The 27,425-nt window shown below is 40.6% G+C and overlaps 1 protein-coding gene and 1 pseudogene across 4 annotated transcripts in view; both read right to left on the bottom strand.

Annotated features, from left to right (window-relative positions):
* Window positions 1–13,098: 13,098 nt before the first annotated feature.
* The window catches only part of SAMD13 (sterile alpha motif domain containing 13), a 42,211-nt gene continuing 27,884 nt past the window's right edge, over window positions 13,099–27,425 (bottom strand). For 2 of the 3 annotated variants that reach the window (XM_081055867.1, XM_081055866.1), the window contains 2 exons: window positions 27,105–27,216; window positions 13,102–14,260 (listed from right to left, as the gene is read on the bottom strand). In XM_081055867.1, coding sequence (XP_080911993.1) covers window positions 14,117–14,260; window positions 27,105–27,212 — 252 coding nt within the window. In that variant the 5' untranslated portion in view covers window positions 27,213–27,216 and the 3' untranslated portion in view covers window positions 13,102–14,116. Of the gene's footprint in view, window positions 14,261–27,104; window positions 27,217–27,425 lie in introns of all 3 variants that reach the window. The other variant, XM_081055865.1, reaches the window with a different exon arrangement.
* Window positions 18,525–19,169, bottom strand: LOC308500913 (dnaJ homolog subfamily B member 6-like; annotated as a pseudogene). The gene is made up of 2 exons: window positions 18,970–19,169; window positions 18,525–18,720 (listed from the first exon to the last, which is right to left on the bottom strand). The product of its transcript is annotated as a dnaJ homolog subfamily B member 6-like (transcript).

Genomic DNA, 27,425 nt, shown 5'->3' on the forward strand with positions numbered 1-27,425 from the left:
CTTTGGTTCTGTTAGTAGTTGCTTGGTATATTTTGGTGCTCCCTGATTAGGGACATAAATATTGATGACTGTTATGTCTTCTTGTTGTATAGTCCCCTTTACCATTATGAAATATCCATCTTTGTCTCTTGTTACCTTTTTCACCCTGAAGTCTATTTCGTCTGATATCATTATGGCTACACCTGATTTTCTCTGGGTACCATTTGCTTTGAGTGTCAATTTCCCCCCTTTCACTTTGAGTCTATGCTTGTCCTTGTAGCTGAGATGTGTCTCTTGGAGACAGCATATAGCTGGGTTTATTTTTTGATCCAATCTGCTAAACTGTGCCTTTTTATTGGTGAGTTTAGTCCATTTACATTTAGGGTGATTATTGATATGTGAGGATTACCTGTCATTCTATCTTTAGTTTTCTGGTAAGGCTGTGTCTCCATTGTTTCTTTGCCTTTTTGTTGTTGTCTATTATTTCTGTGTGGTGGTATCCTATGATGTTTCCCTCTGTTTCTTCTTTTATTACAGTATGTATTTCAGTTCTGGATTTTTTTTTCTGAGTGGTTACCCTTAAGTTTATGTAAAAGTAAGTTTGATATTTAGAGTATTCCATTTTCTTCAGCACGCTTATTTTCTCCATTCCCACATTCTGGTTCAGGCCTTTACTCTCCCCCTTTTTATGTTTCGGTTGCCACAAATTGTCCCTGTTGATGGTGGTCAAATAGCCTCTTTTAGTATTTCTTGTAGTGCAGGTCGTGTATTAGAAAATTCCCTCAGCTTCTGTATGTCTGGAAAGGTCTTTATTCCTCCTGCATATCTAAAGGATATCTTTGCTGGATATATTATTCTTGGCTCATAATTTCTCTCTTTCAATAGTTTGAATATTTGGTTCCACTCCCTCCTGGCTTGTAGAGTTTCTGCTGAAAAATCTGATAATAATCTAATGGGCTTTCCTTTGCAGGTTACCGTCTTCTTTTCCCTGGCTGCCTTGAGGATTATTTCTTTGTCATTGATTTTAGACAGCTCCAATACAATGTGCCTTGGAGAAGGCCTGTTGGGATTGAGGTAATTAGGTGTTCTATTTGCTTCTTGGATTCGAGGATCCAGTTCTGTCCACAAGTTTGGGAAGTTCTCATCAACAATTTGTTTGAATATATTCTCTGTTCCCCTCTCTCTTTCTTCTCCTTTTGGTATGCCCATTATTCTTATATTGCTCTTTCTGATGGAGTCAGAAAGTTCTTGTAGAGTTTTTTCATTTCTTTAAGTCTCAAGTCTCTTTCTTCTTCCATCTGTTTAATTTCCAGGTTTCTATCTTTGATGTCACTGATTCTTTCCTCCATCTGGTCAACTCTACTACCTAAGCTGGTTATTTCATTCTTAATTTCTTCTATTGAGTTCTTAATCTCCAGAAATTCCATTTGGTTCTTTTTTAAAATTTCAATCTCTTTTGTAAAATGCTCATGTTGTTCTTTGATTGCGTTTCTGAGTTCATTAAATTGCCTTTCTGTGTTTTCTTGCATCTCGTTCAGTTTTTTCAGAACTGCAATCTTGAATTCTCTGTCATTTAAGTCACATCTTTCCATATCTTTAAGTTCTTTTTCTGGAGACTTTTCACTTTCTTTCTGAACTGTCTTGTTGCCTTGGTTATTCATGGCAATTACTGATTTATTATTTCTCTTCCTAGACATCTACAGGAGTGACTTCTGCAACAGGAAGAGATCTTTCTTTTGTTTTGCAGTACTTGTTGGTAAAATGTTTTATTTTCTCTCCGACTGCAGCCTTTTTTCCCTCTCTCACACAGTAGTGCTATGTTTTCTCTGCACTATTCCAGCTTTTCACACAATGGGGGGATTCCTTGGGAGATGGGCTTCTTCTCTGTTAATAGTTCGCCTGGGTCACAGGGCGCAGTGTCCATGTGGGTATGCGGAGAGCTTTTGAAGTTCCAAAGCTCTTCCTGCACCAGATTCAGAGCACGTATGTTTCAGCAGTTCTGTTTACTCCTGCAGGGATCCACCCAGATAGGTGGGGCCAGGGGCGGGATGAATTGTGAGAGGTGGCCCAGAGCAATGGCAGTGACCACCACCACAGCCGGTCCCGCTTCCACAGCTCCCTCCCGTTTGTCGGAACTAGTTGGGCTGCAAATCTGTGTTTGCGGTCCACAGTTCTCAGAACAGCAAATATTCTGTTCTTTTGATCTGACACTGCTACTGTTCCGCTTCTAGCACCAGGCAGGTGGGGGTGGGGCGAGCTCTGGGAGGGTAAGGAGGGGATGGCTAGTCTCAGTGCCTAAGGCTTCCTGCTCTTCAGTGAGGGCTTAAACCAGCATTTTCAGCCTTCTTCCCTCAGTCTTTTCTCCAAGGTCTCTGCCATGAGTGTTGGGTTCAGCCGTGTTATATGCTGCCCCCTCAGCCCTGTGGGCCATAAGCGGAGCCCTAGCAGTCCGAGTTCTTCCCTCTCCCGCAGGTGACGTAGTTCTGGGATTCAGCGAGCTCAGAGCACTGAGCTAGGTCTGGGTCCTGTGCCCACGCGGCTCCGTCCCCGCACTTCTCCCTTTCCTCCTCCCCCGCTCGAACGATTCGCCCACTTTTAGGTGAATTCAGTAGTGGGCCTCTTCGTCTTGCCTGTCTGCTGTGCAGGGAGTCCTTTGTGGAGTTATTGTTGTTTGATTAGTTGTAAATTCCAGGGGAGCTTTACAGAGGCTCACCTCATGCCGCCATTTTGATGACGTCTATTTGAATTTCTTATATATTTTGGAGACCTAAAAACATAAGACCTGAAACAATAAACTGCATAGAATAAAACAGGATTGGGGCTGGCCCAGTGGCTCAGGTGGTTGGAGCGTCATGTTCTTAATGCTGAGGTCACTGGTTTGCTGCCCACATGGGCCAGTGAGCTTCGCTGTCTACAGCTAAGATTGTGAACAACAGCTCTTGCTGGAGCTGGGCTGCGGTGAGCTGTGTGGGATACTGTGGCCTGCTGTAAGTGACCGACCAACGACTGATGACCGACAGCCTCAGTGGGAGGAGCACAAGGCTCATAATACCAGAATGGGCCAGGGAGCTGTGTCCTACACAACTAGACTGAGAAACAACAGCTTGAACCAGAGTGGGGACGGGGAGGCGGCAGAAGGGGGAAAAAAAGAGAAGAAAACACAGGTACTAAACTTATGGTCCTTAGGTTCAAAGAGGATTTTATGAATTTGACCTCAAAGGCAAGGGAAGTAAAAGCTAAAATAAATGAGTAGGACTATATCAAACTAAAAAGCTCTGCACAGCAAAAGAAACAATCAACAAAATAAAGAGGCACCAACTGAGTGGGAGATTTTTGCACACAACACCTCTGAGAAGGGGCTAATATCCTCTGTGACTCTGATAAAGGACACTTCTCATTGAATTTAGGGCCCACCCAAGTAACCTTCAGTGATCTCTTCATCTCAAGATCCTTAACTTACTTTTTTTTCCATATAAGGTCACATTTGCAGGTTCTGGCAATTAGGATGTGAACATAGGATTCTGGGGGCACCTCTCAATCCACTCCACCAAGTCAGGAGACAGTGAACTTCATGAGTTCTTCTCATACCTATGGGGTGTTTAGCTACACACACACTACTATTCCCTTCATATCTAGGGATGGTCACAACCCCCTTCCAGTTTGATCAGCTTTCACATAAATGTTTATAAAAGGGTGAAGAGCGTGGACTTGAGATCTAGCGAGTGCTAAGTTTCAGACTGGGTTCCACCAATTTCTAGCTGTGTGAGCTTGGGCAACTTACCCTAAACTTTAATTTTCTAATTTTGAAATGGGAATAATAATAATGCCTACTTCAGAGTAACTGAGATAATGCATTTCTGAGTCAGAATGCTGTTGGTTACCAATACTGAATACCTAAGAGGCATTCTGAAAGGACCTCTTATTTACTTAAGAAGTCTAGAGAGAGACTATCCCAGGATTGATTTGGCCTTTTAGTGGTAGCATAAAGGACTCAGGCTCCTTCCATCCTTTGCTCTGCCATCTTCAGTGTGTGGTAATGTTTCTTCTGTGAGCACAAAATGGGTGGTAAAGCTCCTGTTAAAGATGCTATTGTTCATCATGAGATCTCTCTTGGGACCAAAGCAATTCAGATGCCGGAAGCTTTCACCTTTGCTGGCTTATGGTTGGGACCCTCTGCTGGAGCTGCCCTTGGGTAAAGGAAGCTGTCTCGCCCAAGTTTATATCCACTCCCCTGATCATCTTTGTGGGAGATACAAAATCCTGAATCCCTTGCCTCAGTTGGGATAACTCTGCAGGGGCCTTCCAGCTGCACAGCTCCCAATTGGCTGAGGCCTCTGGTGCAACTGCGTCACTGTCAGCTTCTCCCTCTGTCCAGTGCTGCTGCTCTCACTGCTCATAGGCATTGTTCCACAGAGCATTCCTCAATAAACCTGCTGCATGAAAATCTCAGGGTCCAACTATGTGATTCAGGGGCAAGCCAACCTGTGATACCAGGAGTAGTCCTAGGAAAGAGACTCGAGGATGGGGTTTTGGGAGCTGGATGACCCACTGGCCAGCTGGCAGTGAGCCTGTAGAATGTTGTAGTCATACAAGTGTTGAAACTTTCACCAGAGGTGAATTAGGAGGGGATACTGGAAGAAAGGAATACATGGTAGGGGCAATATCTCAGATGCTTGAGAAATTTAGGAGAAATAATTATTACAAGGACTGTAGAATTTGGATGGGTGCTGCTGCGAACCATTAAATGCATTAAGAAAAACACTTTAAAAACTGAGGATGATTAATAACCAATATAAGTCAAAGCATGAAAGCAAGAGGGCCTCCTTGGCAGTATATAAACAGAAGCTACAGCCAGATGGCAGAAAAAGCTTAGCAGCAAGCCCAGGACTTACTTATAAGAATAGCAGTGTTCAAGGAAGATTGAATTCTCAACCCTAATAGGTCTGCCACGCCAACGTGAGGGTCCTGACTTATGTACCTGAAATCTTGAATCCTTAGATATCCCTGAATTCTCTGGGCCTACAGAAGGGCCTTCTCCTCCCAGTTAAAAGCTAGCACTGCCCTGCTTGCTTGAAGGCAATGCAGAGATTTCTGCCTAGCAAGGAAGCAGTGCTCCCCTGAGATCTAGCTCTACCTCTCCTCCTGGCTACCACACCTATAATTAGGGTCAAGTCACATCATAAACCAACCAGCCAGAGACATGCTATGCCTGCTCAGGGAGCAAAGGGTCTATAGGCCAAGAGAGTGGCAAAGACTCAATCAATATACACAAGAGCTAACGGATTATATATGGGACTGGATCCTGAGGGTACTAGATAAAACCCATCCGACTTTCAAATCAAGACGGAGGGACAGAAGCAGTTTCTATTCACATGGGATGAACACTGTATACATTTGTGGTCTTACCCTAGGACTACATTAAGTTTTCTGCCTTTTGTATATGGGACCAGGACTATCTGGACATTTCAGAGAATATCACATTGGTCTATCATATCCATGATATCATGTTAATTGGACTGGAAGAGCAAGAAGCTATGCTTGTAATCCAGAGAATGGTAGAGAAACCCAGCAGAAGCCCACCATATTAGTGAGGTTTTCAGGAGTGTAACGGTTTAGGGCAGGGGTTGAAAAAAATCTGTCCCAACACCTGTTTTTGTAAATAAAATTTTATTGGAACACATCCAGGCCAATTGGCTTGTGTATTATCTATGATTTGTTTTGTGGCACGATGGTAGAGTAACAGAAAATAAAGAATTAATAAGAAATATAAGTCAGTTGTAACAGACTATTTGGGCCACAAATCTTAAAATATTTAATCTCTGGCCCTATATAGAAAAACTTTGATGACCCCTGGTCTAGAGCATTCCAGGACATTTCTTCAAATATCAAGAACATATTACTGCATCTCAAACTTTCTACCACTAAGAAAAAAGCACAATGCCTGGTAGTCTCTTCAGGTTTTGGAGGCATCGTATTCCAATGGGATATTCCAATAGGAATACTGGTCCAACCCATTTACTGGGTGACAAGGAAACCTTCCAGCTTTGAGTAGTAAAAGCTTCTGCAACATATCCAGGCTGGGTGCAAAATTTCTTGCTGCCTGGCCATATGAATTAGCAGACCTTACACTATTAGAAAGGTCTCTGATTGAGGAAGATGCAGTGTGGGGCTTACAGCAAGCCCCACCAGGAAAATTACATGCTATCTGTAGCAGAGAATTATTCATCATTTGAAAAATAGCTTCTGGTGTGTTACTGGGTCTTGGTAAAGACAATTGTCTGTCTATGGGACATCAAGGAACTTTATGGCCAGAGCTGCTCATCATGAACTGGTTTCCATCAAACCCATCATGCATTAGGATCTGGCGAGGAATCCATTGTAAGATAGAAATGATAGATTTGGGATCAGACACAAGTAAAGCTATAGGGCACAAGACATGGGCCATAAAAGGAAGGTAGCTTTTATGACAGTGGTGAAAGGAAATCCTTGCAATGAGTAAAGCTTTAGAAAATGCAGCAAAGGGTCATCTACTCTGTGTATAAAGAAAAGTGGCACTAGGTATGAATATATAAAAACTTATGGCAGATGGCTTGGTTGGTTGGTCAGGCTCCTGGAAAGTTCAAGATTGGCAGATTGGGGAGAAGGAAGAGGCTTGTGAATAGATTTGTATATATTAATCAAGTTTTGTTTTGTTTTTCATTTTTTATTATTTTTTAAATCTTTTGATGTTTTGAATCTTGAGGGGACTTACAGACCCAGGGAGAGATTGCCTCTCCCAGGGTTAGCTAATTCCTAAAGTTAAAAAACTTACTTGGAAGCATGCCTCTCATCTGCAATCTAACCACTTCCTTTATCTAAATCATACACCAAACCATATTTCCCTAGCCCTAAGTCAACCCATGGCCAGGAACCAAACAGCTAGAGACAGTCCCTATGCCCTAAATCCTGCCACAATTATTCTTGGAGTGGGGATGCTTCCACCTGGGGATACAGTGAGAGCGATTTAATCTGAAAGCTATAGGCTCGTACAATCAGCCAACTCAAGGATTCTGAAGAAAAACAGCTATTCCCAGCCCACTGAATAGCCAAGAGAGAATCAATCAGACTGAATGCACAGAATGTTTATGAAGGGGAAACGACATTGTAGAACGTGACAATGCTGTAAGTTTTAAGTGAATGGTGGAGGGGAACAGCGACGCGTGTAACTCAATTGGATTCTCAGAAGAATCACAGAAATTAAATGCTGAAATAAACTTCTGGTTGGACTTGTTTATTTTATATGGGAGACAATTGAACCAACAGAGGTTAAAAGATGTGTACAAGGTCTTGCAGATAGGTCAGCAGCAGATCTGGGACCAGAACCCCGATCTCCTGATCTTCTGTCCAGTGTTCCCTTTCTCCTGTGAATTTCTCCCCTGTGAATTTATAGCTCCAAAGTTGTACGTTTTAATTATCTGTGGATCAGGCTGATGTTAACTTACTCTGCATCCTGCATGCACCCCATACAGAAGGTTGATGAATAACCTATATTCTGGTGGCTGGGTGAAGTCACCTTAACATTAAAAATTCATTATGAAATCTGCCCATATAGGCAATTAAACAGACTGATGTCAACCTAATTGGCTCAAATTAATGATGCAGATCTATTCAGATTTTAAAATTTTATTATTTTCTTACCTTTTTACTGTTTGTTATTGACCCAAAAATATCAGAGGTCTCCCTTTCATTAGTCTCACAAAACCATTTGAATGTCATTAGAATGTTCATTTTTAATTAGGGACAGGATGTATTTAGAATTCACAAATGCCTCAAAGTAACTTCTCTAGGCCTTTGGGGACCAGTAGAAACATATGCGTTTTGCTCAGAATATTTCCCTTTACTCAGCATAACAATTTTTTATGGTGCTTCAGTAATGCAGGTTTTTTTTTCTTTTATGTACCCTTATGAAGATAAAACATCCAGAGCTACCCGCTATCCAAGGACCTGAGAAAGTAATTGTTTTATCTTTTAGTAAGATTAGGATGCATCAAATGAGCAGTATTTGGGTTCAGCTTATGTTTGTTAGTTCTGTGACTCGGCTGGGCTTGAAATGAAGTGAGATCATAGTAATAAACCATATTTTAATGCACTTGTCCTATAATACTAATGACTGTACACTCTAGTCTCAGTTGATCCTCCATCCTTATGAGACTAGTGTTATGGAAGGACTGCTAGCTTCCCCACACTATCCATCCCTCTGTCCTTATTTCACTGGGCATTTGGCTGCCTGAAATAAAGACTGCAGTTCCCAACCTCCCTTGCAACTAGGTATGGCCAAATGACTACGTTCTTGTTAAAGGGATGTAAGTGGAAGTGCTGTATGCAAGTTCCCATAGCAGGTACCCTTCTTTCCTTTTTCTTCCTCTTGGATGGAATACAGTTGTGATAACTGAAGCTTAAGCAGCCATCTTGGACCACACAGGAAGCTGTGTGTTGAGGATGGTGGAGCCACATGCGAGGAGAAGTCTGGGACCAGGTGGTCATGGAGTGGATACTGACTCTGATCTGCTTACCTTCAGACTTCATGTACATGGTAGAGAAATTCTGTCTTATCTAAGTACTGTTATTTGGGTTTGTAACTGAAACTAATCCTAACCGATACACTTGTGTTGTTCTTTCCTAATTGAGATGTGTTGTAAGTATAAAATCCACAGTGGATTTTGAAGATGTATGAAAAAAAGACTGCAAAGTTTATCATAATAATTTGTATATTAAATGGTAATATTTTGGATATATTGAGTTAAATATATTATTTAATTCCCCCATTTCTTTTTGCTTTTTAAAAAGTGACTACTAGAAAATTGTAAATTACATATGTGGCTCACATTATATTTTTATTGGACAGGGCACATTTTTATTGGCTAGTGTTGCTTTGCAATGTCTCTATATTTGCACTAGAGAATAGATGAGGTACCCTAGACTAAGGGGAGTCATACAACTTACCCAAGTTTCCATGTCAGGTAAATGGTGGGGCCGGATTCAAGCCCAGCTCTATCTGGAGCATCCCCAGGGCTCCCATCCACTGCAACTCAAGTGTATCTCAACTGGTGTCATTGGGTTCTGGCATAGTGGCGAGAATACCATCCAAATACTACTTCTTAAAAGCAGGAAATGCTGGTTACTTGAAGAGTTTTACTGAGTTCCCCTCAAAATACATTTATAATCTGATGAGTTTTATAGTCTTATTTTCAAGCTATATTTCCCAGCACATAAAAATAAAGTGCAATCTATTGGAAAAGGGAATGAAACACAATATAAGGAATGATTCTGCTACTTTAATTCAGAAAGAAGACATTTAACTTGAAAACTTTGCCATCTATGTCCCACAGATGATGGAGCTGGAGATCCTTGTGACACATCTTTCCTTGGTTGCTTCACCTGAGTTTTCTGGAAGCTTAGGGCCTTTAAGCTCTGTAACCTGAGATGCCCCATGGGCGATGCCTAGGTGGTAGCATATGCTATCTTGTGGCACATATCCCCTTCGTTGTTTGTAGAGCTGGCTGCTCGGGCTATGGCCTGCTCCACAGGTACTGAGTATGTTCAGCATTCTTTACACCTTTCCTCACGGACCTCTTCCCCACCTCTGCTATGACAAAGCTGGTAGGTCTGCCCATGTACTATTCTATAGAAGAGGAAAACATCCCCAGTTTTCCTATTTTCTCCCTAAAGATAACTGTAGACAGGAACACCCTGCCTCACTGAGGTAAGTGGATATCGATATAGCTACCTAAAGTGGGTAGCCAAAGCCTCCTTTTGCTTTACTCACAGGTTCCTCCATTATTCTTCCCCAGTGCTAGGCACGGCACAATGCTTTTCTTGAAATTCACAAACACATAAGACCGCCACAGTCACCAAATGAAGTTGGATGTGATATTTTTAATCTCTTTTTATCTATATAGAACTGCCACTACTGGCCAGAAATGGTACCCAAACTACTTAATAGCTACAGCATGAAGCTAACGAGCTGCTCATTAATGCACCCATGGCTCTTTTCCTCCGTCCTGTGGCTTCTGTTCCTGATTTGGAAGCAGAATTAACAAGTTTTCTCCTAAGGAGCATATCTGTCCTCCAGCAGTCAGCTCTTTGAACATTTAACTTCACCCTCCAAATCATTACAGAAAACAGTTAATGGCTCTGCGCCCAGACCTGACCCCTGCAGATTCCATTTGCAATGACCGTCAGAGGCAGATGGATCACCACCAGTAAGTACTTTTTGCACTCGGCTTCCAAATCTGGGAGTGGCTGGGAAAACGGTGGGTCATTTGAATTTTCTAAATTAAATTCCTCCAAAGATATATTTCATTAATGCTAGGGAAGGACAGTGTGGACCCCTGACCGTGTATGCTAAACTCAGAGGGATAAAATCGTGCTCAGATGGGATATTTGGTGAGTGCAGAATGAGGAGATTACCAACAATTGGTCTGTTTTTCATCGTATTCATCATGTCCACTAAGAATCAAAAATGATGCTCAAATCTGCTGCACACCGCAATGCAATATGCCAGCTTGTTTTCTTTTCACCAAAATCGAATTCCTGAATCAGATTTCTAATTCTAGTTCAATCTCTGTTTTTAATCTCTAGTTCCTGAATTAATCTACTCCAAGGAGGCTCTCTGTATGTTCTTTGCTTTAGATCAGGGACCTAAATTTCATATACTTTCAGGGTCCAGACAAGTAATGTAAAAGTGTGCAGTTGCTGGTTGCAAAATATTAGGGAATTAAAAGATTATCATAAATTGGAGCTTTCAGCCTCACCTCAAAGAATGCAAATGTAGTTGTAAAAAGACACACATACTGCACAGGCCGAAGGAAAACATGTCAGCTTAGGTTCCACTGAAAAGCAACCTGTTTGTGAACTTGCCTTTAAATCAATTCCTTAAATATCTTTTGTAGGGTCTAAATCCGAGGTTCCAATGTGGGTGGGGAGCGGAGGTAGAGTGGCAATTACTTTTTAAAAATCCCTCATGGTTCTGATATCCTGTCTGCCCCTCCAGTTGAAAATAATCACATTCAACATTAAACAGTTCTCACATAAGATCTATTGGCACTGAGGCATACTGATCACCACTTGCACTCATGAGGGGCTTCCCCAGATGGCAAGTATATTTGCTACTCGTTGCAGACCCAGATCACACTAATAGAAATCCAGTGTGATCTGAAAAGGAATCAGACATCCACGGTTTTACTGCTGTCTGGAGACAAAGGCTGCCTACCTGCTGAATTTCAAGTACTTCCAGCCACTCTCTATGGTCTACTTTGATTGCACTGCTTTTGCCCTGGATTGAGGATGTGAGGTGGAAGGAAGGAAAGCACCTTCAGTTACTGTCAAGGCACTAAGTTCTGCCTGTCACAGACCTTTATTCTGGGTGTAAGAAAGGCAGACTATCTTTAATTTGCTAATTTTACCTGAAAGCTGTCAACAGAGGCTAGAGAATGATTGGGTTCCTTTTGGTTTGCTTTTCAATTAAGACATTTTCTTTTCCTTTTTTTTCTTTCCTGACGAGCATTTATAGAGCAGTCCAGATTTGAAGCTTAGTTGGGTTAGGTTGGAATTAGTGAACAAAGCTTCTAATAGCTGTGGGAAGTGACTGTGGTAAAAACTGAAAAACAAAACCCATCTAGAGACTAAAAGGAGTGTGAGCCCAAGTTCAATCTAGAGAAAACATACAACTATAGACACATTTTCAGTGTCTTGTGCTCTAAGTGTTCAATGGTCAGCTGACTGGTGACAAAAAATCACCCCCAATATTCTTTCTCCTTTATCTACAGAATAATGGGACTTTTGAATTTTAATTGACCCCATGACCTCCAAGAATAAGAAGAAATATTTCAAACATTTCCTTGCAATGTGACTGAATTCTGGACAGCAAGATATAATAGGAAGTATTACAAACAATTTCTTGGAAGTGTCCTTAAAAGAAGGAAATTTCCCTTTTCAGTAAAATTCTGGGAATGAGTATCATGTATGATGGAGCAAAAAGATAGGTGGGGTCTGTGTTCCTAACATCATGGAAGGTCATACAGGGATCCCTGCTTCCCTTGTCTGGACATTTAGATGAAGAGAAGCAAGCTTCTGTCTTGTTTACAATACCTCTTGTGGTGGAGGTTAAGAGCAGGAGAGGCAGTTTTTAGCACTCAGAGCCAAACCCTATTCCAAACTAATATGGAAGGTATCAGGTGGCTGCACAGAAGCAGAACTTGGACATTGTTCAGGTTATCCCTTTGTGGTATAGGGCTCGACTGTCATCAGTATTTCTCTTGCATGAAACTCCTTCAGAAAGGTTAATCAAGTTCTTCATTCCATCTTCCCTCTATGCGAACTCTTGTCCCTTCTTTCCCACCTAAATTACCAGCAGGTACAATTCTCACCTTTTATCACTTTCTGCTCACAGTACTTAATTATATTCTGCCTTTTATTTTTATGTTTTCTGTTTGCTTTCTCAGGTAGACTGTGAGAATTTGGGGATAGAAAATGTCTCTTTTGTAACCCCTTCTCCCATTTAAAGTGCAAAACAAAGCATTACTTAAATCTCAGATACTCCATAAACTCCATAATTGAATTAATTTGGAACACATTTTTGAACTCCACTTACTATATCATTTCCTATGTTTTTCAGACTTTGTACTCTTTAGAGAAATAATCTCCATGGGTAACTAACTGACTTACAACACTATCTAAAATAGTGACTCTTAAGTTAAAGAAAGAGGGAACTTCAGAAAGTTCATCATCTCAGCAAAGTTTTGTACGTGGGAATATGAGCTTTTGTCTGGAGGGAAGGTCCATGGCTTTCACCAGAATTTCCCCCCAAATTATGACTGCCACTAGTTTACAGAAAAAAAAAATCTTTGGCTAAAAGGATACCAAAAATTGGTTGTTGGGTGGGGGTAGGAGAAAGAACAAAGCATACATGGATAATTCAGTTTGTAAAGAAGATAAACCCACATATATATCTGTATGTTTTCTTTCTCTAAAGTTTTCTTTTATAAAAAATGGTTTAACTTTCTCTCCATGATTTTAAGGGGCAACCTTAATTCATAATCCCAGCTGCAGAAGCAACCAAACAGAAAAGATCAAACTCATACTGTGAAGAAATTGAAGCAATGCTTTATTGCAACCACAAAGCACCAATCCAACAAGGTATTGACACACAGAGATTGAACAAATGTCTCTTTGAACAGAGATGTAACAAGCTCGCTTCTTCAAGTTCTTAAAAACAAGCACTCAAACCAAGATTCAAACAAAGCATCAGAGCAATTAAAAAAATATTACATCATCCTGGAGGAATAGATATAAAAATATTCTGTACTAGGAACAAGGCTTTTTGATCTGTGACTCCTGGCAAATTTCTTCAGAAACAAATTATTATAAATACAAACCATAAAATGATAAAATGCTTTCTTCAAAACAAAGACCCAATTTAAAAGCAACTCTATGCAGAAAATATCATTGCCCCCTGTGAAATCTAGCTGAATATGGATGGTTACCCCCAATACACAACAGAGTTTCTCTTTTCAGAGCTAGGTTCTGCTCCTGAAGGGGCCATGATGCATATTCACTTCAAACATCGCAGCATATCCCAGTGAAACCTTAATAAGGTCAAGTGGAGGACCCTCTATACAAAAGGGTGTTGGCAATTCCATCCAAATAACATCAGCTCTAAGAAGCAGAGGAATTCAAGGGTGATGGCCATCCCTTTCTCTTTTCTCCCCCTCCCCAAATCTGTAACAGAAAGATGATCATTCCATTAAATTCTTTTTGAAGGATTTTGGGAAAGCAATCTATGAAGAAATGAAGACAATCCTTATGAGTTCAAAGCCTTTCTGAAGAGGGGTGTCTAATCATGTCAAAGATTGATTTTTTCACTCTCTTTGATGAACTCCACCATGAAAACCACCCTGTCCACATGTTGTCCTTGATCCTCCTGGCTGAATTCAGGTCAGCTGATGGATTGCCTAGTCTATCCAATAGGATAACGTTTCATTTGACTGAAATTCTTTACAAATACACATGTATGTATTCTGTTAACAAAGTTTCATCACGTGAAACTAAATTATGTCATAATGTACTTTTTGAGGTCTAAGACCCCAATTTGACTGTACTATGAAGAATTGTTCTTTAAATGCTTTGACTGCAGAGGTTTTACGTGATACTCATAGATTTTCAGAGCAGGCCCCAATTTTAACTGAAGTCCGGTCAACACATCATTTCTTGTCATCAATAGCAGGGACTTTCCATCAATTTCCTATAATAGAAGCAGAGGGTAAATCCAACACGTAAGCCCAAAAGCTCAAGAATAATGAGGAAAAAAGGAGATTCAAAGGAAAAAGTCATATTGATTTTCTCCAAGTTATAATCATTAATTTTTGCTTATGCCAAAATGGAAAAAATGGCATCTTCTATTTTTATCTTCCATATTCTACTTTTATTTTTGGATTAAATACAATTCATAGCTGTTCTTGTTTTCAAGATCACATCACAAATGTCATGTCTTAAAAACTGACGGCAAGCTTGGAGTATGTGCCCTTAAGGATAAAAAATATTGCTTCCGAAAGGAATGACACTTTCCATTTATAAAATACATTAAAGTTTATGCTGAATTTTGTGTACTTCATTCCTAAAACAACTCTATGAATTAGAACAGGCAGGGATTATCATCTTACTTTTACAGGCAAACCAAGAATCAAGGCAAGAAGTTAGGCTGTCCAAGATCAAGAAGTTAGGAAAGGATAGCAGAGGATTTCAACTCTCATTTGCCTACAGCCAAAGCACATGCTCTTTTTGTAACTCCCTTCTGTTTTTCTTGACAATTAGAAGTAAATATGTGTTGATGTGTTGTCTAGATGGACCAATGGGGACTAGAGTCTTAGGTTTTCTGGAATCATGTTAATCACAACAATGGGTATTGGAGAAACAACTCATTCACTGTGAACTTCTAGTCTGCCCTTTAAAAGGAGAACCATTCTGCCTCAACCTAAAAATCAACCTCCTATTTTGAGGGCCCTGCTGTACTTCCTCTCAATGGATCCTTGAGATGCAAATAGGGTAGTGAGGGGCAGGGCTCTACCCACCTCAGCAAATTCCCTCCCCTGTTCTCTTCAGACTCCATTCTCCACACCCTTCAGGTACCCAACCAGGTACCCTTCACTCCAGCTCCCCTGAAGACTACAAAGCTTTGGGGTGAAGTAAAAATGGGCTTCCCATAAAAGATATGAGGACCCCAAGTATAGAAAGTGATTTGAAACTTTTGGGAAAAAAAGCGCTGAGAAGAATGCTGAATAGCACCTCAGTTTTGTTATTGTTTATTGTGGAGAGAAGCTGAGCTGGTTCTTAGGGGACCTGGGCTCAAGAGACGGACCAGTGGTGCATGCTCAGTAAGCCTCGCATAATCTATTCGCTTTATCCACACACATCTGTACCCACCTTCCCCACTGATGGATACACAAGGTGACACAGTATGAAGCTACAACTACATAAAACTATGGCTCCCTCCCACACCATCCCCAAAGAGGCCATTCCTCTAAACTCTCTCATGAGCTTTGCCAGGCTGTGAAGAAAATGTGCTGTGAATGTCTGAGTTTGTAGGAGAAATACCACTAGGCTAGGGGGCTGAAGAAACAACCACTTTGTGACCTTAGGCAAGTCCCCTCCCCCTCTGCCTCCTTGGATGATAATAGGGGGTATTGTATTTCTGACAGGATTTTATGAGACACCAACCACTCTTGCAAATGGTCCCTGAGCTGTGAGTTTTACCATCACTTGTCATTATTCCTTGACAGGACCATGGTCCTCATTTCACATGTTAACCACCTAACACAAACCAGCACAGGACAAGAAATACTTCTAACTGGTCTATGGTGTAGCTGAGTGTTGGAAATCTTCATTTTGTCATCTACTAGCAAATACATGTCTCCGATTAATTTGTAAGAGACAATTGTTCAAAACCATAGCACATAAGAAAAGCAGTTGGTTGATAGGGCAAGAGTGGAAAATTAAGAACATAGGAATTAACTTTCCAATCCTAAAGCTTTTTTGTTTTTGTTTTTGTCTTTTCTATTTAGGCAGCTAGTAATCCCAAAGATGGACCATCAGTAAAACCTGCAACTATGAGAGTTGGTCGAGGAGATTTTGACATCTGGAAATCAGTCACAGTTCTGAAGGCAGTATGAGGTCACAGAAATCTGAATCATACATGACTTCAAATCTTACACTCTATCTTACACACTGAGGGGAATGTCGACTCACTTGGAATGATTTTAGAAAGCAGCATAGCCCCTGCTGCTTGCCATCTTTCCTTTACTGGTTTCTTACTCAATTTACTACAGATTTTAGACAGGCATCAGGAAGAGATGATACTGCTTTCATTTTTATACAACAAGAAAACTTCCTTGATTAAATGAAAGTTAATTAAAAAAAAAATCTTTGCTGGCAGAAAGTCCTACAACTCAGCATTTCTGTCAAAAGCCAAGTAGGTCTGTGAAAAATGCTGAAATTTGGGTTTTATTTAAGAAAAAATGGATAATTATGTTTCAAGCTTCACTCTGATTTTCCCTTTGTTCAGTAGCCACAGAAGTTCACCTCAGACTAGGGTTGATAAAAGAAACCTCGATTTGGAAATCCTCACTTTAAAGTTTTTGAAATGAATAGAATTCATACAACAAAAATTTTCCTCTTAAACCATTACTACAGCAGCTCAGGTTAATGGGAGTAGAATGTGGCATAATGGAGATGTGAGCTTCCAGGCCAAGCCAACCAGTCTGAACTTTGTCTTCACAACTTACGGTGTGACTCTGGGTAAGGGACTTGACTTCCCTCAGTCTCAGTTTCCTCATGTGTAGAATGAAAATAACCCTCTGATGGATTTTGGAAGTTAGAAATGATGCATTTACGCCAGGCACCTAGCACAGTGCCTGACATACAGTAGGTTCTCAACGGCTTCCAAGTGGAAATGTACAGGCTTTGAAAGAAAAGACATATGTTCCAATTTCAAATCCATCTTTTGCTTCCTTTCTGGAAGAGTGCTCTGCCTGAATGCTACCTTTTGCTGGAGAGATGCAGGAATATTCCTGTTCAAGTTAAAAAAAATTCATTCAAATTTTTAAAATTTAAAAACTACATAAAACATTTGTCTCATAAAAATTACAAACACAGGGAAGTTCCTTGAATTAAGAAAGCTAATCATTTGTTACATACATTCTATAAAAGTTTGTGATGCAAATGAAATCCAAATTTTGCCAGTCAGCAGGGTGTACTAGAATGAGCCTGAGGGTGGAAATTGGAACACAGAAGTTCTACTGCAAGCTCCATCAGTAACTTTCCACAAGGAACCACTCCTCTGGACCCATTCGTTTAGTATAAATGAAGGGGTTGGAGTATGACCAGATCCAGTTAAACAAACAAACAAACAAATCCCATGATTTTGCGTATAATTAAAGGTAAAACAAAGATAATTCACATCTTGGGACCCTATTTACATATCGGTGTTGAGGGATAATCATTTGTTAGTTTCAAGGAAACTTTTTACATTGCTTCTGTCTTCATGTAAGAGTAACCAAGTACCTGTTGGGCAATAATATTCAAAATGTTTGCATACTTAATAAGTTCCAGCAAGTACTCATGCATGGAAGTAAGGTTTAAAGATGTCAGCTATAAATTTCCAATGAGGGCAAGACCCTAGATCTACAAATAAATGAATAGGATCTGTAGATGTTATAGCTCAGTAGATAAATATGTTTTAGAGTAAGACACTATTTTATTGCTTATTAAGTGGGGCTTGGGGCAAGTCACTTAATCTTTCAAGCCCCATTTCCTTATCTACATGATGGGGGCAGGGATAGCTACTGTATTTCACTACTGAAAGGTGGTATTGAGATAACACATGTGAAGTAGAATTCCCCACATCTACTCAGTGCTCAATAAATGCTAGCTATTAAAAAAAAAAAGCATATAAAAAATCTTAACCCATTTACTTTTTATTCTTTCTCTCTGTCAACATTAATTTACGTCTAGGTGACTTTTTCAATGGAGCCTGTGATATGTATGGTCCTTTGGAAATATACGGAAAGAAGATGAGGTAGGAAGAGAAGAAGCTAAGAGAAAGAAGCTAGAAAGAGAAAAACAATGATGATTGGGCAACTGCACGATAGCAAGGTAAGGCAAGAAAGAAGTCGAAGAGAAGTCGATGGGGTTTATGAGGGTAGGGCACTGACTCAGAAAGCTGTACTTATGGTGGTGGTCTCTACTATACCAAATATAGTGCAGGGGAAAAGAAGGGTCAATTTAGAATCAGAAGACTTGGGCCTGGAGGCCAAACTCTGCTGCTTCCTAGTTCCTTGTGTGATATCTGGCCCATTATTCTCTTCCTCTGTAAAATGAGAGGTTCGGACTAAGCTGACCTCTGTCCATTCCAGTTCAACACACTCTTGGATTCCAGATCTGTCTTTGATAAGCATCAGGATCACCAGTCTCATAGAAAAGTCTCCTTGTGAAAGAAATACAGCAGCAACTCCTTACCAGTGACATGGAGGAATCTGATGAAACAGGTTTCCTTCTTCCACTTCAGTCTTCCCTCTCACATTTTCTACAACTTTCTTCATAACAATTCTCTTGCCATTCACTATCTGGCTACAAGTGGTGACCAGTCTGAAGTTTCCCATTCTACTGCTCACAAAGGGTACATGTGTCCCAGAGAAAGGGGGACTCGGTCTGGAGCCCAGGGATACAAAAGTGGAAAATCCTGTGTCCAATATGGGGGTCACATCAAAGAAGGAGGAGTAGAATCTCTTGGCCCTACCCGCACGGCCAGGGGAAAAATAATCTCCTGAGAAGAGGTATTCGTCTTCAAAGACATTTTGAGAGCCACAGTGTAGCCTCTCAAATCATAGTTCCTCCTTTAAATAATTTTTATCTCTGCTGTCTCCTCTATTTTCCCTTTTGCTATGGTTCCCTCTGGACTTGTCATAGTTGTTGCTTTTCTCAGCATCAGACAAGACCTCATAGGCCTAAGCTACTTGTTTGAATTTCTCCTCAGCTGCCTCTTTGTTTTCTGGGTTCTTGTCTGGGTGTACCTGAAGAGCTAACGAGTGATAAACTTTCTTAATATCAGAGGAGGAAGCATTTTGGGGCACTCCTAGTACTTTGTAGTAATTCACCATGTTTCTTTAAAGAACCTTTCCTCACCAAGACATAGTGTTTATTTTCTGAAGAATTTCCATATAACTTTGGAAAGGAAGATGGTGAACTATTCAAGTCTACACTAAGACCGTTTAAATCTTATCACATGGTTCTTGGGACCAAAGTCTCTTCTGGGGGAAAAATTCCTCTTTGCTGTAGGGGTCCTCTACAGTATCTCCACCCCTTTCGTTGTGGGTGGAGTAACTGTGACTCTACATTATCAGCCAATGACTCTCAGCTGATGCTGTGCTTACCTCGCATTCCTATTGGTGGAAAAACTGGGGAGATTTGTTGGGGAGATTTCACCTAGTTTTAAAAAGCAACACTGACCAGCTTGTTAAGAGAGAGAAAATATTGGTATGGCTCAAAAAGTCTTTCCCTCATTTATCAAAGCAACAGTCAGAAGCAAAATAGGTCTTGCACTTAAATCAGGCACAAATCCATTCTGGTTCATTTGTGAGGGCTAATGCCTTCAGTGACTTAATGGATAGCTCACTGTATTATTTAATGTTTGCTGTTGGCACAAAGTGGGTGATAAAGGGGCTCTATTAAAAAAATTGTACACATTTCTGATGAAGGAAAAAGAGTGCAACTCACTTCATCAAATGAGGAAATTGGGTTACAGAGATTTCTGCCTAGATTAAAAAAAAAAGTGTGGATTTAAGGAACAGAATTACAAGGGAAGGCTTTTCATGTATGATCAGATAAGGCTTCTTCACTTCAGTTCATCTTTTAAAGTTAGCCTTTTTGAAATTTATCTCTGGACTAAAGGACAAAACTAAGTAGCAGCATCACAACAGCAAATGCTTTAAAAATGGCTTTAAAGCTCAAGGGTAGCAAGGGCTGCTGGTTGCTCTTTTTCCAGGATGTACAATCACACATTTCCCAGACTTCCTTGCAGTTTGATGTAGCCATGTGACCTGGTTCTGGCCAATGACATGGGGAGGAATGGATGTGCATTTCTTGCAGGCCTGGCCCATAAAACCACCTATATGCACTCCCTCCTTGCTCTTTATTCTTATACCAGCAGGATGACAATGCCCAGATGACCTTGAAAGAAAGCTTCTGGTTGAAGATGACAGAAGCTCCATCTGCCTGGGTATTTGAATTACAGTGAAGCAGACACCCCTGCTGACCACATTGGATGACTTATATGAGCAAGAAACAAACCTCGACTATAATTAAGTCATTATACATGGCTTGTGATACATCTACGTTTGATAGCAGGTAGTCTAGTACACCAACCATTTCTACAACTTCACCTTCACTTCTAGAATCTACTCCTATAATGTCATCCATCAAAAGAGTCCCACCTATATACCACTGAAAGTCCAGTATGCTGTTTTGTCTCTGACTCCTCACTCTCATTACACCCACTTTTTCACTTCATCTCCACTTTCTGCAGGGTTCCTCTTTTGTACCAAGTTCCTTCAGCTTCCTCTTTTGTGCCAAGTCTGTACCCCCTGGTTGGCCCTGGGAACCATTCTTTTACATACCCTCTTAGGCTATTATCCCTCCATTGTGCCCATGCCACAAATATGCCATCTAGGAGCAGTCTAACAATCAGCTTTTCTGCATCCTGTACCTGATGCAGCTGGAAAAAAAAATCAAGAACCATAAAAATGAAACACTACACTTGTGCAGTGTACCACTGTCAGCTGGGCCAGTAGAATACCTCAGCAGTTCTTGTAGTCATCCTTGGTCAGCTTCCTCTTCCATTCCCCTGGGTGGCCATTCTTAACCTTCATGGCTCTCCTTTAGTTCCTTATTAAAACCCCACTCCACTCTAAGCAGAGGTGCTTTCTTCTTGTTTAGGAAAGGAAACAGAGACTGTCAGAAACTCCCTTAGTGTCTCTCAGGACAAGGGCAATCTTAGCTGTATCTGCACTCATTCTCATCGATGTCCCCGGAGCATTGGAAGGGCAGAAAGGATAGAGGGAGATATCTCTGGTGTGCTCAGAATTAATCCCTTAATACTTTTTTAAAAAGTAAAATAGTTGAAAGTTTTTACTGTCCAAATTGATTGATTATGTATATTTTGGCGGAAATTATATTTCATTGTGGTAAAATACATATAATATGAAATAGGCCATTTTTATGTGTATAATTCAGTAGCATTAGTTACATTCACAATGTTGTGTAATCATCACCACTGTTTTTTAAATTCTTCCATCACCCAAATAGAAACCCTATTAAGCAAAAGCTATCCCTTCCTCCCCAGTCCTTGCTAATCTCTAATCTACTTTGTGTCTCTATGATTTGCCTATTTTAGGTATTTCATATCAGTGGAATCATACAATATTTGACTGGCTTATTTGACTTAGGATAATGTCTTTAAGGTTCACCCATGTTGTAGCATGTATCAGAGGTTCATCCCTTTTCATGACTGAATAATACTCCAATGTACGAGCATGCATATCCTACATTTTGTTTATCCATTCACCTGTTCATGAAAACTTGGGTTGTTTCTATCTTTTGGTTATTGTGAATAATGCTGCAATGGATATTTGTGTACAAATATCTGTCTTGAAGTCACTCTTTTGTGTGGAATGGCTGGGTCATGTGGTAAATCTATGCTTAACTTGTTGAAGAACTTCCAAACTATTTTCTACAGCAGCTACACCATTTTGTATTCCTACCAGCAATGCATGAGGGTTGTAATTTCTCCATATCCTCACCCCTCCATACTCTTGAGATCTCATCACTTTCCTATCCTCAGGGAGTTTGCTTCATTTAACTGTCCTCAATTTCATTCAGTTCTAATCTGTCCAATTCTTCTGGCTACTTCCCTGCATGTAAATAAGTTTGAGTGTCTCCTTTCTGATGAGGAAAAAACCCACATACCTACATGACTCCTTCCCCCCAGCTCCACTGAAACTGCACCATTATGCACAGACCCCATTGGGATTCGCTTTTTTGAGGTATTTGACCTTGTCAATCATTTCATTTTCCTTGAAACGCTCCCCTTTATTGGTTTCTTACAACCTCTCATTAATGGTTCTCTCCCCACTTCCCCAAGTCTTCTTTCTCAGTGGTTTTCTCTAGTTGCCTTCATTTTCCTAACATTTAAAACCTTGGTGTTCTCCAAAGTGCTGGCCTTGGCCTTTTTCTTACCCCTTTCTAAATGCCTCTCTCGTTGTTACTCCCTCCTATAACTGCTGATGACTCTCATCTCTCTGTTTCTAGGCCTCACTTGTTCCCTGGGTTGTCTACTAGATATATCCATTTACATGTCCTACAGGCCCGCACATGTAATGTGCCCCAAACTGTACTCATTACATCCCTTTTAAAACTTATCTCCCACAGACATCCTGATTAATGGCACTATTTTACAACCACCCAACCTGGAAACGTGGAATTCACTCAAGCTCTACTCTTTCCCACCTGTGAGTACTCAGCTAAGTCGTGGGGCGACAGCAAAGAACCAGAATGGGACAAATCTTCAACCTCCATTGTTAACAATCCACAAAGTTCCTTTGACTCTCTTCTCAGACTTTCTAGTCTATGTCTTACTTTCCATTCCCAGTAGAAGTATTACAGCAGGTTTCTCGCCTTTGGTCTGCTTGTCTTCCAAGCCACTCTCCACATTGCCAGTAGATTGAACTTTCAAAAACACAAATCTCATCATGGCACTCCCCACCTACTACCCTTCAGTGGTGTCTTAGTGCCTGTCAGGTAAAGTCCTCTTCTAGGATACTGTCTGTTATCTGGAGCCCCGTTTACCTTTCTGTCAAATCCCTTGGCATTCCCTGGACCACACCTCTTACTCCAAGGAACTTGGAGTTCTCAAGAGAAACCACATTATTTCATGTCCCCATGCCTTTGCATTTGATCCTCCCTCTGCCCGGAATCCTCTGTGCTTCCTTCAAATGGTTCTACACCTATAATGGGTTCAGGTAACTTTACTAAAGTAAAAGCAAACTTGTAATAATGACCATTACTTTACTTTAATAGTCTTATATTTATTTTAATGTGTTTAAAAAAATCTATAACAACTGTGGCAACAATTGAACTAGTGAATAAGCCAAAGAAGCACCACACACCACAAACTACACACCTGTCTATTTTATAATTTCTTATAAATGTTCTCAGTTCAAATGAATGATTTAAAGAACCATTTGGGATTTTTGGTTTATGAAATCTATTCTATTTCAATCAAAAATTCAAAAAGATGCTTTCCTTATCAGCTTTGTTTTCCATTCGCCTGGCTGTTTTCTTATTGTTACCATGACCTATTGGCTTTTGAACTCTTTTCTAAATTTTTATGGGCTGAAAGGACATATCAGCAGAGTTTGAATTGCCACTTTCCCTGTTCATTATGCTGTAAAATATTTTATACATTTCAGAAGGCTTCAGTTGTTAAGAAATCTCAGGTGTCAAATCATGTTGAATATTTTCAGTACTTGGTACTATAAAATGCCGATAAAGTAATAAAAGTATTTCAAATTTGTGGGGTTTCAGCTGGTCTAATTCAGCTCTGGATTAACCATAAAGCTAATGAAGCTTAAGTTTTGCCTTAGTGATTTTACATTCATGCTTTTGTAATTCTTTCCCAAGGCAGTCTATTAGAATTGTATAAGCTTTAGACTCCCCCAAATCTGGATTTGTCCTGAGTCTTATTAGAAATATCCATCTAAAATCACTACAGTTGAAATCCACCTGACCATGACTTAGGCACATGCTCAGGGTGGACTCCCTACTTTACCACTCCTTTTGAGGTGGTTAGTGTTACTTGGAAATTTGTAGCAGTAAGAGATTTTCTGACATTTATTAAGTCAGTGTCTTCAGAAACATATCAAAAGTTAGCAAAAAGCCACTTGAACAGAAATGCCGAACTTTGCATTTCAAATTAATGGCTGAAACAACCAATTGGGCATTTCAGAGTAAAATACTGTTCTTATTCAAGTGGCTTGGGGAAAGTAGATAATAGAGTAAAATTAATCTGTCACCATGAGTTGCATATTATTTTGTCATGATACTCTGAGAAAAAAATTATCTCAGTCATACATACTCTTCTAAAAACAGAATCACTGATGTCATTCACTTGTTAAGTTTGAGAAATCTGAACAATATGAATTATATGACATTGATTGAGTGGCAGATCTCTGTCTTCCATTTTATTCATATATGTTTTGAATAAGTGAGTCAGACAGGTAAAGATAGAAGTGAAGTGACTACACTACAATGGACAGAACTGTTGCTGTGACTTGCAGTTAGGCTCCAGTTTGAGTGGTGAAGTTGCTGTACTGGACTGCTAGACTGCCTTAACTGGCCACCAAAAGCATTGTCAGTAGGAAGCGGTGCTCATTTAGGCTTTAGAGTTTCACAAAATGAACCTGATCCTTCATCTTCTCTGTGAGGAAGGTGGCAATGCTTTTGAATGGGCTTAGTCAAAAGAGTCTCTCTTAAAAACTAAAGCTCTTAGGAAAGTAAAATTTCTGAAGTATCTTTGACTCTTGTAAACCAGGCAACCTATATCCATGGGCAAGTGACAATTTTTTATCATCTAGTCATGAAAATTCAGCTGTGTATATACAATATCTCAAGCAGTTTTTTGCCCTATGCTGGGCATTGAAATCATACTTAATGAGGGTGAGCTCTAAAAATGACACTTGACTATTAAAACAGGAGCTTGAGCACATTCTGCTTGTTTAACTCAGCATTCACTATAGAAATCTAGTCTTAGAAAGGCAAACTCTCCAGGATCATCCAGGAACTATGAGTCAATCAGGAGAAAAGAAAAGAGGAGTCTTAACTCTCACTCACTCCCTATAACCCAAACCCTTATCAAGACGCAGAACACAGTCATCACCCAGGAATTGCCTCATGCCCCTTCCCAGTCATTCTCCACTCCCGCCTATCCAAAGACAACCACAGTTCTGATTGTTTTCTACAGGATTTTCCTGTTCTCAACCTTTATCTAAATGGAACTGCTATGGACTGATTGTTTGTATCCCCGCAAAATTCATATGTGGAAACCTAATCCCCAAGGGGCATTAGGAGTCTTAGTAATAATATTAATAGATGGAGCCTTTGAAAAGTGATTAGGTCGTGAAGGTAGAGTCCTCATGGATGGAATTACTGTCCTTATAAAAGCTGGTCTCAGAGAGCTCTCTCACCCTCCTTCCTCCATGTGAGGACACAGCAAAAAGATGGCTGCCTAGGAAGTGAGCATTCACCAGACACCAAATCTGCAGCCACCTTACTCATGGACTTCCCAGCACCTAGAACTGTGATAAATAAATGTTTGTTTGTAAGCCACTCAATTTGTGGTATTTTTATTATAGCAGTCCAAACAGACTGAGTCAGGAAACATTCGGTATGAATTCTTTTATGTAAGGCTTCTCTTACTCTCTTAATTACTCTCAGCAAAATGTTTTGAGACTCATCCAAACTCCTGTATACATCAATGGTTCATTCCTTTTTAGTGGGTAGTATCACATCGTAGGACGATACCACACTTTGTATATTCATTCTCCTGTGGATGGAAACTTAGGCTTCTAGTTTTGGACTCTGATGAATAAAGCTAGTAAGAACAATTTTATACAAATCTTTTGTGGACACACGCTTTCATTTCCCTTGAATAAATAGTTGAATAAATACTCAGGCATTAAATTGGTAGATCACGGGGTAGACGTACCAGTGTTTACTCGCTCACCAACAGTACAGAAGAGTGTGGTTGGTCTACCTCCTCACCAACATTTGCGTTTATCAAGCTTTCTAATTTTAGCTGTTTTGGTGGGTGTGAAATGACTCAAGCTGCTATTTTGGCAAATGTTCCAAGTTAACAAAAAGTATATCTGTATAGGGATTAGGTTTGAAGAAAATATTGGAGGAAATCCACAGATTAGTATGTATGATACTAGAAAAGCTGACCAGTCCAAACCGAGCTTGAGAGAGTAAGAAACAGCTAAAGCGATATGGTAGAAGCAGCTAGACACATTATTCAGTCTATATTTCTCTCAATTATATTATAATATTAGAAAAGTAAATCTAATGCTTAGAAAACTGAAGCCTTCATTGATAGGAAGATAGGAACTCTTGTTTCCCTACAGAGATGTTGTGGTGTGGACCACAACATGCTTCCCCAATTGGCTTCCTCATGGCCAAAGCCCCTTGAGTGCTGTCCCTACAGAGCTGGCCCAGCCTGAAAAATGGAGTCAGGAATCACCCAGACCAGTGGGAGGGACCCTTGGCTCCTCCCTCCTCCTGTCCAATACCAACCCTGGATGTGAGGGGAGAGGCATCAACACTGTTTGAAGAAAACATTGGACCTATTCTAGGCACCATGTATACATTGTCCTTGAGTCGTCACACCACCACCCTATTAAGTGAAGTACTGACAGCCTCATGTTACAGATGTGAAACCGAGACTCAGAGAGATGTAATAAGTTGCCCAGGCCACACGGAGTTAGAAGGCCAGGATTTACCTAAATTCTGCACTCTTTGCACTCTACTTTTCTAAGCACCTGGAAAGCGAATTAGAAGGGGCTATTCAACTCAGTTGGTGCCAAGGCCAGTAGGAGATGGTGCTGCATGTCTTTTAGTGAGAATTGTCCCTCTTTTTTCATCCTTTTCTGTTTTCTGCTTTCTAGTGTGTTTGTGTTGAAGGTAGAGCTGTTTCGTCTTGTAGATGTAAGTGAGCTTTAGCCCTCCTTTCTGTAGCTGTGACTGGGTCTCGGGTTTGGGTTTTTCTCTTGCAGGAAGGAATCATTAGCTTGTCCCCTTCCTTCTACCCTTCCTTACTCTCCTCCGTTTCTTCGGGTCCGGTATGACCAGGATTTGACGTGGAGGACATGCAGAGAGCCTCACTGATCCCTCACTGCTCGCTGGTCCTTTTCCTCCTCACTCCCTTCTGCCCACTGTGGGGAAGGGAGGTAACTGTGATCATCCTATGTTTCTCTAGACTGAGTTACCTGTTCCTGAAAAGCACTAGCTTGCTCCTCAAATCCCGCTGTTCGGAAATAATTGACGACATCCATCACAGCCCAGTCTGCAGGATCGGGTGGTCTCCCATTCTCCATGGAACTACAAAACACAAATCCAGACAGCAGTCATGGCAGAGCAAGCAAGAGTATGCAGCCAGGCTCACTACTCAGTCTCCCAAGGGCAGGCCCAGGCCAGCTCCCTGGAACCATGGTCCTCTCTTCCCGCAGAGGCCTAGTTTCCGGGTTTTCCCCAGGACCATAATCATTCTTGTATTTCTCAGGTTCAGATGATCATGGCTCTCACTGGCT

The sequence above is a fragment of the Rhinolophus hipposideros genome (genome assembly GCF_964194185.1).
Source record: "Rhinolophus hipposideros genome assembly, chromosome: 8".
In the NCBI taxonomy this organism is placed as follows: Eukaryota; Metazoa; Chordata; class Mammalia; order Chiroptera; family Rhinolophidae; genus Rhinolophus; species Rhinolophus hipposideros.